Below are 14,938 nucleotides of genomic sequence, written 5' to 3' on the forward strand. Positions count from 1 at the left end.
TACTCATTCTGCTCCTTCTTTTTTTGTGCTACCAGATAATCCCCAAGATCAGCTTCCTCATTATCACACTTTACAAATTCACTTCTAAATTTTATTGCAGATTTATTTGCAGCCATAGTCTGATTCAACTGGGCTTGCCAAGTGGGAGGAAGTGAGTCAACTATTGAGTGTACGTTGGAACTTAGGAAGGATTTTCTGTCAGCAGGAAAGAAGAATGTCTGGAATAATACAGTTAATAATTTTCTCAGTCTATTATAATTTTTAAAGACTAAAGAGAAGACAAGCTTTTTATACCAGTACAATATTTTGTGGAATGATAACTTCGATAAAGTCTCAAAACACTCCTTTCAGTTCAGAGCAATGTCATATTAACAAACAAGAAAATAAATCCAGTCTTTACCTTTTTAGGATCTGACACATTATTAATATAAATAGTGTAGACCCCACTTTTGTTAACACCAGATTGGTATACATCCGCACAGTCTCTGAATGGCTTTTCTTCTTCCTTTTTTGCATTCTTTAGTAAAACTGCAAAACAAAAGACATGATAATATAAGTTACAACAACAGTCTTAATCATTTTTGTATCTAGGAAGTCCACTTTTACATACTACATTCCTTTTAAAAATGCACAGTAGTAATTGTACTGTGTTTCTTGCACAGTTCATGCATTTGGCAAATTTTAGTAAAGAACTAGTACAAAGCTTTTGGACAGATGGCAGAAGTAGGCACCAGAAGAGGTCACAATACAAATAGGTAAACAGAGCATCCTGTCTGCTGAGAGGTAACACAGCATGTTCCTTCTGAGTGCAAAGCTCTGTGCCCCTGCAGGTGTTGCCTCCGACTAAAGATGCACCCGGGAGGTTGCCAAAGAATGCCCCAGAGATGGCACATAAAGGTGGAAAAATGTGTTCAGAGTTGTGATCTGACACAGATGCTCACCTAAGACAGCAATGCTGGAAGGAGAGAGTTTGTGCTGTTCGCAAAGTAATGACTTTTGAGCAGCACAGGAGCTTGGGGCAAGGCAGCTGCTTGCTTAAATTTATTTTTTTGTAGAGAATAATTTAATTATTTTCCTATCTACATTCATAAAGGTTGCTAAGTACAATAAAAGAAAAAACAGTGCTACTGAGGTCAGGTGTCTAGAGGCAAGATTTATAGAACTCATTTTGGCTCAGCACAGGGAAACAGTTAATGTTATAACACCAGTGCAGATCTTGATCCTGTGTATTACAGACAGACCATGTATGTATGAGGCTGGGCTGAGAAATCAGGAGTGCAAAATGTTGAGAATCCCAGCCTTGAACAACCAGGAAATTCCCTGTAGAAGGAGTAACATCTGAGAGTGTTCCTCCCTTTCACAAACAAAAGTAGCATGACCCTACACAATAGTGAAGGATATGATTCTATTTCAACAGCACATATTTTAAGCACATCAGTATTCCCATGAAATCCATCTGCCTACTCAGATTTTTAAAGTTAAACATGTCCTTAAGTGATGTGCAGGGTTCGGGCCAGCACTTCATTAATCCCTACAATAAGGATACAATATTTAAGTCTTCCAGACACACTCATCCTCTGGTGAAAGATACTTCTTTTTCATTTTTGGCTTGAAAGTGTGAGTTATAGATACAAAAGGGACTACATCTCATTCACTCAGCGAAATGGCCTCTGGACAAAGCTGATGTGTAACTGGGCAATGGCCTGGAACAGTGTGTAGGACTACACGGGCCATAGGTGGTGAGAATAATGCCAAGGGCATGCAGTTGGAAGTACTATCTTCCCTTTGAACACCTCAAAGCAGTAATTTAGGATGGCAAATTCCTGCCAGAGCACTTGATATTAATACCATTTCACAGATGGGGAAATTTAGGTAAAAAAAGGCTATAAACATTTTACCTCAGTCATTCCGTGAAAAGGTGAAAATAGAAAAATAGTGAGAAATCCAATCCTGATTGTAAGACTACGCTGCTCTCTAGGTAGGCATTTTGCACAAAAATTATATTATTCTTTCCCTTTTATGTGTGTTCATATTATTATTTTTAAATTTTATTTTAAGAAACAAAAATCCCTTACTTCTCCCTTTCCATGTATTTGCTTCATGTTTGTTATTTTTATTCAGCACTATCAACAAAAATCAAACCTAATTTATATATTTGCATATGAAATTTGTCTAGGAAATCAATGGCTTTGAAACTTAGCCATATTTGAAAACGGTAGTGTAGGCAATGCTGTAGATAGCACACTTCCCTGTGAGATGGCAGGGAGTGGGGTCCTTAGCAAGGTGCACATCAATGGTGCACTCTCTCAAAAGTGGCATTTTTTAGATAAGACATGGAACTGAGGCTCTCGTGATTAGTGTTAATTAAAGACCTCATGGTACTTTCTGTAAGCAGATGGTGTCAGTATCTGTGGCCAAAGTCCAACCTGAATAATTACTTGGGGCTGGAGCCAAAGCCTAGAGGAGTTACAGCAAAACCTCTCATTGATTTCAGAGGGCCTTAGAATAGATCCACTCTTTCTGGCCTGAATTTCTCTATAATGCTGTTGTTTCAACTGGAGACATCAGTCTCTCCTGTCTCAAAATTATATTTAGTGGTGCAGAGGCACTGCTCATTTCCTTCAGTCTTAAAACACCTATATTTTATTAGCTGTATGCAGCAAGATTATCTTACCTCTTACATGAGTATTATACACACATTGAAAACCACTTGGAAATAACTTTTAAGATTCAATAAAGGAAATTGGAATTTGGGTCCTTTCTAGCTGAAGCTTAGACAAAAGAAATCATGAGTATGTTTTAAAGTTTATATCATTAAAATTTTAAACAAGGTAAGATTTTAATATCAGAGCAAATAGCTTTGGTAATTTTCTAAAGAGATGGATCTCTAGGAATTGTCCTTAGAAATAAATTATCATGCTTAAAACTAAAAGAAACACAGTAAAAACGATGTTTGTGCGAGAGATGAAGCTGGAAAAGACAGATAAATGTCATAGATATGGCCATCTTTCCTCTTAGACTCAGACAGCTGAAGTAGCTGAGATCACACAGAGAGCAAACGTATGAGTTCCTAAAAACTAAGCATTCCAATACCCATTTGGGGTTTTGTTCCACTGTAGCCAGGAGAAGATGGCTTTCCTTAGGCGCCTCTCACCCCTCTCTCAGGAGTTGGTGCTCCCACTGGAAGAAAAGCCCAGCTCCTTCACAAGGACCTATACTATTTAAGATTGCAGCACATTATATTAAGCATGACTAGCCAAAGTTTAAGTTTTCTTAATACATCACACTGTAATTTGCAAAAACAGCCCAAACTTGACAGAAAATTAATACTCAGGAATGTCACTGGTAATGTGATTTCAGCATAAAATATGTTTTCTCTAAGGTTTGATGTTGTTTTTCTAACTTAATATTCCATACAGTTTCCAAACTACTTCTACATACTATAACTCCAGACCATTTTTTTCTACAACATTACATAGACCTTGAATCCTTTATACATCACATCCCTGAATGATATATTGGCTCACATATGGTAGATGTGTAAGTACATTTTTTTAAAAAGTAAGAAAGTTCAAGTAAGTTAGTTCTAAAACAAAATACGTAACCGTTAAATTCCTTAGTCAGCTTCAAGATATTGTCTTTACACAAACTTCTAATGTTTGTTAGGCTGTTTTCATATACAATGATTATGATGGAGTTTTATGTACCTGAAGAAAAAGATAAGTCTATGTCAAGAAAAATAATATTATCATTTTTTAAACCAGAATGCTTAGCCAAGGTTTGGAACCTGGGAGGGTTTTCTGATTACCTTCTCTGGATGAATAAGCTGGTCATGCTCCTTTAAAGCAATGTGTGGAAAGCCCTGTGTCTCTGAACAGAAGGAGAACCAACAATAACTTTTTCACTGCACTTCCAAAAGTCTTCTGGGTAATTTTTAGCCCAATAACTTTGTCCTTGGGCTATCTATCTGTTTTCCCATACTTGATGGCAATTATTTCTTTCAGTTATCAGTCCTTCAGCTGTTCCTTTTCCTCAGTGCCCTGGATGATGAGTGGAGTCCAGACAGTACAGGAAGTGCCATCCATACTGCCCAGGCCCTGTGGATGATGTTCAGGAACCCAGATCAATGAGGTCTCTGCTAACCCATGGGCTGTGCAGCACTGTCAGAACCCAGGAAATTCCTCTGACTGCCCTGGAGGACTCGAGACCCTGGCAGGGGGCACAGAGACCTTGGCACGGAGTCAAAGACACCTGTGCCTTTGATTTTAACCCATGGAAACAATTACCAGCTTTGTGTGAGGAGTTACAAGCTGCAAGGGTTTGAAAAGAATGATAGTGAATTTATCACAAAGTGAAAAAGTAGAATTTTGGGGTTTTTAGAATGGGGGTTCAGGAGGCAAGATGGAGGAATCTGGGCCTGTCCTGTCTTTCTCCTTCTTCTTCTTCTTGTCCTCCATCTTCTGCTGTGATGGTGGCACTTTTGGATTGGTTTAGGGCAAAGACTGACTGTCTAACATAATTGATAGGTATTGGAAAGTTATTGTCAATAAAGTACCTGTAGTTTTTAGTATAAAAAGATAACACTGTCCTCAGGGTGGTCAGTGTGCGCCAACCCAACCTGCTGGCCAGACCTCCACAGGTCCAAAAAGGAATGTATTAGATAAGAGAAAATAAACAGAAAAACCAGAGCTGAGGAATCTCGACTTCTTCCTCAAGTGTGAGGCTGGGAAAAAGGACTTTCTAATACCTCGGGAGCCATTCCAGCAACAACAACTCAGAACCCGACGCAGCACCAGGGCTGAGCAGTGTTCTGCTGCACCTGCCCCCAGGATATTAACCCTCAGCAGAAAGCTGGGGTCAGCACCTGAGGCTGCAGCCCCTCCAGTTTTGTTAGAATGGCTTACCTGTGCTTGCAAGTGAGAGAGCTCAGATATAGAGGGCTTTTCCCCAAATCAATAGTCAGGGAAATTTAACTGATTGATAACTATGTCTGCCGTGTAGAGTGAAACTATTTTTCTGCTATCAGTTGTACAATTAAATCAATAGTTAATTAGTTTACTCCTAATAGCTATCACAAATGGAGAATGTTTTCTTTTTTTTCACAGGTTTAAAGAAATACCAACTGACTACTAAGAAAAAGCAGCTTCAGAAATATTTACTAATCTAGTATTCTCTTCCAGGAATGTGAAATTGAAAGCATACAATGTCTGTTTTTTCTAGCTGTATGTAAATTATCTAATTTCATCTCAACTAGGAAAAAAATTAAAATAATCTGCTTGATTTTTTTAACTGATATTTCTGGTTGGTTTTGAAAAAAGTAAGTTGTCTCATTACTTTTCAGGTCTCCATCAGATACCTGGTGAATAGCACAGCCTGTCTATAAGCAATAAAGAATCTTAAAATGCAGTTCATTATATTGATTGAATCAATAAATCACAATCATAATTCCTAAGTTATTTGAGATCTGACCTGCTATTGTGAAATCAGTTGAGACTGAGCTAATCACTAGACTCCTATGTCCTTTAGTGATACTGACAACAAATGAAAAACAGCTGTTTGTTTTTCTGCATGATGGTGACTTATTTGGACAGATATGCAGAGATTTCTTTAGTGTCTGAATGAATTTTTATATTTTCATTTTTTCAACGTTTTGTTTACATAAATATAATTTTCTTATAGACAAGAAGTAACAAAAAGGCACTTAAAAAACCATTCATGTTTTTTAATTCAGATAGGAAAACTCTTTCTCCATATCTTATTGTCATATATAATTGACCAAAATTTTAGCTGTGCTATCAAAAGCATCTCAGGTAAAAATTATGTCCCATGTTGAGCAGCTTCTAAAAAGTCAAAAAGGAGAAGGTTGTAAATTGGTGGTTTTTACCTAAAGCTGCTACATTCCAGGACAGGGTCATGCAAGGACTGCCAAATGATGGTTTCTGTCTAGATCCTGACTGCAAATAAATTTTGCCTTGATCTTGTCATTGTTCCAGGCATATTGTGGGGAATCCTGCATTTCTGTGACACTCTGTCCTCTTTCCCAGCCATTTGGGTGCAGCTGCTGTGGACCAACAAAATTCCAGTTACAATGGTAAATAATGCCTGGCTTGTAAAGAATCAAATCCAGAACACTTTGTTAATGTTATCCAAAGGATGTTACTCAAACTGTTACCCAGTGAGGAGGCCTGGAACACTGCCCACACATGGATATATGTTCCCTGACCCAGCAACAGCAACCACAAACAAATCTGACAGAATAAGGTGAAGACTTTTTTTGTTTTGAGGAGGAAAAATATCCAAAGACTTACAGTTTTTGCTGACTTACAGCCAGGGGACAGTGCTGTTTCAGTGCCGCATATACCAACCTCCACTTGAGAACAAATATTAAACTGCAACCTAATAGCTGACTGTGACACCCAATGTTGCCTGCAATAAGGCAACCCTTTGACAACACCATTGTGTTGCAAATGATACACAAACCAGAAGAAAAAGCACAAACCTGAAGGCTGATTCCAGTTCAGGTATGCTCTCCAGATAACTACAGTGATGCCTATGAACTGAAATGATAGCTATGCAAGAGCACACTTGGGTCCCTCTTAAAATGGACTTAAAAACATATTTTCAGTCAAGTACATATTACACACTATCTGTTTTTCTTCCACAAAACATGTTTCTGGATTGTTAAAGCTACCACTGTCACTCAGTATAACCAATGAAAAAATAATTAGGAAATTAAAAGCCATTGAGATGTACATAATAAAAAAGTATTGCAGTTATTTATTCTTGATAAAATATCAGGAGCTTTTTATGCATCTAGCTAGTCAACTAAAATTTTAAATGTGAATTTATACTTAGTTACTACCCAATTCTAATTGTTATAAAGACAAACTATCACCACCTGATCCAAAACTTTCTCCAATGTCAACTTTATTTTCTACTTTATTAATTCTATGTTTTATTTTCATCTCCATAAAGTCTGAAAATCTTAAAAAACCATAACAAAATGGGGGGATATTAGTATGAAAGCTGCTTCTGTATGTCTTGGAGTCCAGCAGCCTCCTCAGATACGTCATTGTACATGCTTGTGTACTCATGTTTGTTTACTAGGGAGGTGAAAGGAAGTTTAGGACTGGAGTTTGGACAGGCACTTTCCTTTCAACAAAATATGCATTCACCAAAATGCTTTAAAAGTTAATATTTCTTTGCAGCATTGCTCTGAATCTGACAAAAAGAGCAGGCCATTGGCAAATTGGGAAGTTCATTTTGATGTACTGGAATAAAATATTTGTGTTCTTGGAACTATTGCTCCATAATCATGTTTATAGATTATAAATGTGCAGATTCTAGTGTATAAAAATGTTTTATCAAGGCCCCCCTTATTCCCAAATGAAGTTACAAGGCTAGATATCCCAGGTTACTTTGCTGCTCCAGCCTCTCCAGCCTCCCATCTCCAGCATCAGGGCCCTGAAAGTCATGGGGCTTCCTCCCTACTTTCAACCACCATCTTCAGGTTTTTTTCTTCTTATATGCTCATAATTACTTATTTTCTTTTTATTTTCTTTTCCTTTAGGACTTTTCTCCTCAGGAGGGCCCTAGGATTTTGCAAGAGCTTGGCTAACACTTGGCCTGAAAAAGGTTTTCAATATGAACAGATGTTCAAAGCAGAGGATTGGAGAGCAGCATAAGGGCAGGAAAGCATATCCAGGAATTTACAGTATAAGTTCTTTCTCCACCAGATGAAACATCTGCATCTTTAATAGGTTTTGAAAGAGTTCTCTTCCATTAACTTTTTCCATTTTTGAGGCCATTTTAATTTTCATCATTCAGCATCCCATACCAAGGAACTCCATACACATACCGTGGGAAGGACAATTTCCCATTGCTTGCTTTTAACAAGAGTGTTCCAGCTGGTGACACTGCATTCTTAGCTGAAAGTGTCAGTGTAAGTCTGCAGCCATGCTCTACAAGCCACCTGCAATTTCTACTGCAATCTCCTTCTATTATCTTTTGCATCGCCTGAAGTATCTCTCATAGGTTTAGTTAATGGTATTTCACATACTCAGTCATCTGTCTTTGTAGATTTTTTTGTGTGCAATGTGGTTTCCAATACTTTATGCAGTATTTGAACATATCATGAATTATGTGGTGCAATTTTTTCCTGATTTTCTGTCTATTCCTCTATAACAATTTAAAAAATAATATTTTCATTTGGGCCATTAACTGGTGAGTAACACCTCCTGCATCTTTCATTCAAGATCTCCCTGGGAGCTTACCTTCAATTCATATGGGAGTTTTAGAAGGTGAAAGAAAATAAAACTCTAGAATTTCTTAGGCACATTCATTTGCTGAATGGTGACAATAGAAAATGCTGACCTTCATTAAAATGTTCAGACTCTATGACAATACAAGCGTGTGTATAATACACATGCACATTTTGGATGTCTAAGGGAGCACTTAGGGCTAACCCCAAACATAATGCAGTCACAGAATGTCACTTACAGGAGCAGGGCTGGTCTGGCTATATCTGTTGGCTGTGGACTGGTTCCATAGCCATGGAGCAAATGGGAGATGGGAGATCTTGCAGAAAGCATTTGGATTTGTTGTAGGGGCAAAAGGGGGAGGCAAGGTTAGGGATTTTGTTGGGTTGCTCGGTTGTTTGGTTGTTTTGTTTGTTGGTTATACTAGTTGTTTATTCTGCAGTAGGAGCTCAATGATCTTGATTCACCCGATGACCCTACAGTCACTGGACTTGATGGGGAAGTGGAAGGATTTTATTTCCAAGGAAAAATGACAAAAGCAAAAATAGTCCCTTTGCTCTCAAACTCTAGACCTTAATGGCCACATGCATCGTCCTCACTGCATGTGGGAGGCCCAAAGTGGTGTATGAACCTTTTTTAAGTACAATCCAGAGTAACTACCAGGCCATGCTGAAATGCAATTAGCAGGGCTACAATGATTCTAACAGCCTAGGCATTAGTCCAGTACCAGATTTGTTAGGAGCACTAAGGTTCATTACATAGAAGAATTTGAGATCTATACTTTTAACAGGGGAGAGGAAAGAGAAAAGGTGTACTCAATTAGATGTCTCAGGTTAACATTTATAGAAATGTTTTAGCAGCTAATAGAACATTACTTTGCCCTCCCACACAGCCTCTAAGAGTCTGCAGTAAGAAATGCAAACAATTGCATAGCAAGAGCACTCAAGCTATCCAAATACTTATTAAATAAATCATTTGAAGCAGAATTTCCCTCCTGTAGGGCTGCAGGATTTAACTCGGTCTTGGAAAATGACATTAACGTAGAGAGTTTTCACCCTCTCCAGGGCATAATTATTTAATACGTAATAAATTATCTACAGTTATCAAGTTTGTTTCCCAATAAATCCAGCCTTAGTGACTGGTAAGAACAATAATACTTCAAATCACTGTGCATTTGAAAGAAAACACTTAAGAATAGCATAAAATGGTCCTCATTAGTGAGCTGCAATAGAATGCCTTATGGCCCACTTACAAAGAGATAAAGACACTTAATTATCCAGCTGCAATATAGTTCCTTAAGAGTTTCTGCTTGAGACAGCAATTTTGTGAGTAACTAGCTATTCACTGAGAGGAGAACTAAAGAAGTCTTTCACTAACTGTACAAGGAGATTAAGTTGCTGGCATTGTTTAATACTTCTAGTGCCCATATTTCTTTAATTGATTTATATTTTTCCACACAGATACCCTAATGTGCATTTGATGTTTCCATCTGAGCAATGGTATGCACACAAAGAAATTTTTTACTAACAAGCCATTTGGGTGATACTGACAGTGCTGTTAGTTGGTTTATATATTCTGATATTCTCTGTAATATCTTTGGTGTGAGTGAATAACGCCAATTTCACAAAACTGAGTGAAGAGGCACTGACCTATACTGTAGGAATGAGGGTGGGTAATTGATTTTAATATCAACAATCAAGAATTTATATATGCTTCCAGTTTAAAGTTTTCAGTACAAATAAATATTGATCTGCCGTGATCATCAGCAAGTTAATAGGGATAAAATATCAGAATCTACAATTCTGTTTTGAAGAATTCAAATATTTTTCCACTGACATACATTTCAAATACTGCACATTCAAATTTACTTATTTCAGAACTGAATCTCTATTAAATTACAGCCAAAGTTGCTACTACCTGGTGTAATTTTTTATACTTTATTATAAAGCATAACTTTGAAATTAAGGTATTTTTGCCTAAGCAAGGTATGAAACTATTTTTATTTTCAAAACATGATTATTTGTATTTTTTTTTTTTTTTTAGTTTTAGAAAAAAACAACACAGGTAGTGATAGTATAAATAAATAAACAACACTAACAGCAACACTAAATATCAACTCTAACATTACTACTACCTTTTAACAGATAATATAGTGGAAAAAGGTACTTGTAGTTGTAAGTCACTTCATCATGGAAAATCTCACTTGGACAGAAGTTACTTCATTGATCTAAAAGAAGTCCAGACCCAAACCCTGAAAATGTTAAGTGAGTCAGATAAGAATGACCCCAAAAACTCTCCAATAGAACTTTCTGAGCATCTCTGAAAATTGCATATCAACAAAGAGAGTCTTCAACAAAAGCAGGAATTGTATAGCACCTGAACAGAAGAAACAAAAACCACAAAAGCTGGTGCTGATGTGTGTGTTCAACTGAACATCTCCATGACAGCACAAAGTCAGAGCAGGCTCTGACTGCAGCCCGGCAGCACTTTCTGGATCATTTGCTCAAGAGGATCCAGCCACAGTAACAGTAAGGGGACCCCTCTTCCCTGACACTGAGTGCAAAAGAAAGATTCAGTTTTTCTCCAGCTTTCAAAATATAAATAGGAGCAGATCACACATTGGAATGCATCTTTGTAATAATGAGCTTTGTGAAACACTGGCAAACATTTTCTGATAGTGATCTTCTGATGTCTTTTTAAAAATATTTTTGTTATACTTTAGAATATCTTAGTAAAATGAAAACCTCATGCTCATAAAATCTCTAAAGATGGAGGAAGTAGAGAGAAACTGAGAAAATTGATTTTTTCCATAATCTTGAACCTTAGCTGAAGTTATCAGCTTTGACATCTTTGAGGAAGTTAAAAATTGTGGAACACCAGATGATTTCAGTGCATTAAACTGCAACTTGTTTAAAGCTTTTGTGTAGGCATTCTAACTTTTACTAATCTTAGGTTTTTAATTAATTCTTAACAAATAAAAATTTTAAAATTAATTAGTATATCAAAAGCATCATGCTTTGTTCTTACACCACAGTATATTAGAACACATTGATAACTAAAATTTAATTTCTGGTATAAAAGAAAATCTGCAGCCTCATGCATTAATTCATTTCTTAAATGATGTTTCAAGCACAATCCTGATCCACTTCAAACCCATAGCTTTCAGACAAAGCTGATCAGAATCTTCTGTGCACCTGGAACAAAAGATTTTTCTATGTTTTGAAAGAAAAATAATGAAGTAATTGATGTGACACACTCTAAGTTTCTGCCTTACCAGTCATGTCTCATCACGTTGGAGAAACCTTAATAATGTCAAGGATGAAGTACCAAGAGGCATGGGCTTAAGGAAAGAAATGTTTATAGACAAATGGTACAGAAAAAACAAGCTGTCACCTCAAAATATGTCTCAGATGAGTACCGATATTATTCTTTCCATGAACAGAAGTAAAATGATCAAGACCAAAACCTGTATCATAAAACCTTGCTCTTCTACACTGCTAAAATCTAGTGGATTTGAATATTCTCATTATTGTATTCCAATTTATGGCTGAATCAATATAACATTAAAAATTTGTGTTATCAAACACAGTCAAAATATAAATATTTAAAACTACTGTTCTCTTTTTCTGTCCTGCATTTCTACCAGGATTTTTTATTTGGTTTGGTTTTGGCTTTTTGTGGTTCTGGTTGTTTTTTTGGGTTTTGGTTTTTGGTTTGTTTTTTGGTTTTTTTTTTTTTTTTAAATTTTGCGTTTTTTTTTTTTAAATACTAGCCTGTAATATAAAGGTGTCTTTGAAGTCTGTCTAATGAAGAAGGCCAGCATCACTGCTGAGGCAATTCTGCTTCTGTCAATGGAGTTTCCCCTGAGCCTGTAACCTTCAGGTCATTTCTTTGAAGTTCTCAGTCTATTCTCACTCTTTTCACTTCAGAGTAAATTTTTACATCACATCAACTTTGGAATAAGAAGTGGAATAGATTGACTACTGTTTAATTATTTTTTTAATAAATTAATTATTTTTTAAATAAATAAATTAATTCTTTAAAAAGCATGAATTCCCTTTAAATGAACTTTTGGACATATTTTTTTTTCCATCCATAAACCAGGAGACTTGTACCTTTTCTGAAATGCCCGACCCACTAACCATGTTATTTACTTTATGAAGTCAGTAGGTACTTCTGGGGAGGTAAATTCTTAGCTTATACATGCATGATTTTGAGAATTAAGCTTAGCATCTTGTCAGCATTCAAGAGGAAGATAATTCTTCATTTCTCTTTTACTAAGAGGCCACAAAACCAGACATTCATGACAAAACCTCCTCTTCTATTCCATTAGTTTTCTGAGGTAAGTAAGTTTAGGCCAAACATTTTAACAAGATATATTATTATGCAGTCTGGAAAACAGTCAAAGGAAAAAAAAAATAGGACAACAACAACAAAAAAAATATGGATAAATATGTTTTCCCACTGAATTTTACATTCCTTTATCCTGTGGGTCAGATTACCTAGGCAGTTGCCACAAGTTATGCAAATTATTTTTAAGACAATAAAAATTCAATAAATTTTCTTATACTAGAATCAAAGACAATGTATTTTTGATTGGGCACCTTTTGTGACATTGGCTTGAACCATGATTTCCCAATATCCTTTCTAAAGTAATTGGTTCGAACTTGCATACACATCTTTAAATGTATTAGCTATTGCTTAACATAATTTGTAGTATATACCTTGTTTTGGGGTTGAGGAGTTTTTTGAGTAGTATTCGTGTGACTGCCTACTTTAGCACTACATTATAATTTTTCTCATGTGGCAACTTAGAAAGTACTTCACAATACTATTTACTGTGTTACAGATGTGTTTGACAATGACAGCAATGTGCTTTATTAATAATACTCGAAGAAAAATAATACTCTAAGTAGTATGAGAAAAGACCAGTTTAAAGAAAACAATAAGCACAAAACTTTTATGACCTTTTCTAAGAATAATTTGACTTCTATCCATCTATAATTTGATCTCTATTTGTTATTTTCTACAGGTGAAGCACTTTTGCAGTCTTGGAGATAATCACGCAATATCTCTGTGATCGCTCAGGCCTTCACTTCTATATGTTTTTATTTCTTCATCTTCTGTTGGGGAAAAGTAAAAGTTTCATGCATTTATCTACATTTTAATTTTGAGATTACTTCATCTTTAAATAGTTATTTTAATATTAAGCATAGTGAAAAACCTTTTCCTTTGAAGGCTAGTGTCTGAAGGTGATTCTATTTTAGAAATTCTTCTGTAGAAATTTACTGTCAAATGTTGCCAAGGTCTTTGCCCCTGCCTAAAATATACCAATATACCCAGACAATGTGACAAGTTTGTTTAGCCACAGACACAGGCCAAAATAGAGACATGTGAGTCCCCATGGTACCCTGCATTTATTTGACTCTCTGTAGGCTCTGTGACCTGTTAGAGTGTCTATTTGAAGGATTACATGCAACTGAAACTCTAGAAATCACTCACACTGGGAGAGAGGTGGGTGGTATTTTGGAAACTGAACTCACAACAATTCCAAGTTTTACAGGTGGCCCTCATCCCAAAACTGGTCTGTACCAAAACTGACACTGAAAATGGGATCTGGATTTTCTATTTAGGTACACCTATATTTTTTAAAAAAATTATTTGTTTTCCTTAACCTTTTCACTTATTTTTTTGAAGTTTTTTTTTGTTTGGTTGATTTGGTCTTGTTGGTTTTGTTTATTTTTTCTCTTTCTCATTTGCCTTTATATGCTTCAGAAACTCTCCTAATAGATGCCTAGGCACAGTGGAAGCACCAAAGCGGATTTTTTAGGGTTGTCATCCAGTTCTAGGGACTTTGTTAGCTCCTTAGACTGTTTTACTGAACAAAAACAGTTTCTGTTCAGCCCTGTATCTCTATACTACCCAGCTATATGATTCATAGGCTCCTAACAGGAAAATTTCAGATCGTGTCCCAATTTATTTAAATTAATCTAAAAATAAGTCTTCTGATATGATTATGTCACTACTGGAGTAAATGTATCTCATGTTTGGTAATCAAAAAACAGTGATTATCACCAGATTTGTTTCAAATTTATTGGTTTAGCTATATTCCATTTTTCAATTTCACAAATGGGAAAATCCTCAATACTATGACTTACAAGAAAAAGAAAATAATTTTCCTATCTGTGACTTATCCTGGGAGAGAATTTACACATGGAGGAATGGAGGGATGGAGGGATGGATGGAGGGATGGAGGGATGGATGGATGGATGGATGGATGGATGGATGGATGGATGGATGGATGGATGGACAGGCAGACAATTTTTAAAATATCATGGCATAAATGTAAGATAAAATATAAAGACCTACATTATTAATTTAAGAAAATCTGACAGAGATACTTAAATCCATTCTCAAAGTACCACAGGATTTAGACATACTTTGCAATTCCTCTCAACTCCTTTGTTCATAAAGTTCCTCACCTTTGACAGTCTGGCCTCACTTAAGTTGTGCTTTCTGTCAAAGATGAATGTCCCTATTAAAGACCCAAAATTCTTGATAGGACCCATCCTTTTCTACCTCTACAGCTTTCTAATAATAATTAAAAAATATCAATATACATGATATGTAGTAACCTTTTAGTAACCTTTACCTAAATTACTTAAGTCGTCTCTTTTATC

At 36.1% G+C, this 14,938-nt stretch overlaps 1 protein-coding gene across 1 annotated transcript in view; it reads right to left on the minus strand.

Moving 5' to 3' along the window:
- ANGPT1 (angiopoietin 1) overlaps positions 1 to 14,938 on the minus strand; it is a 153,922-nt gene that overhangs the window by 55,984 nt on the left and 83,000 nt on the right. Inside the window, exon 5 of the mRNA XM_030943129.1 lies at positions 401 to 528. Coding sequence (XP_030798989.1) covers positions 401 to 528 — 128 coding nt within the window. The remainder of the gene's footprint in view (positions 1 to 400; positions 529 to 14,938) is intronic.

This window comes from Camarhynchus parvulus, chromosome 2 (assembly GCF_901933205.1).
Source record: "Camarhynchus parvulus chromosome 2, STF_HiC, whole genome shotgun sequence".
NCBI classification, from domain to species: domain Eukaryota; kingdom Metazoa; phylum Chordata; class Aves; order Passeriformes; family Thraupidae; genus Camarhynchus; species Camarhynchus parvulus.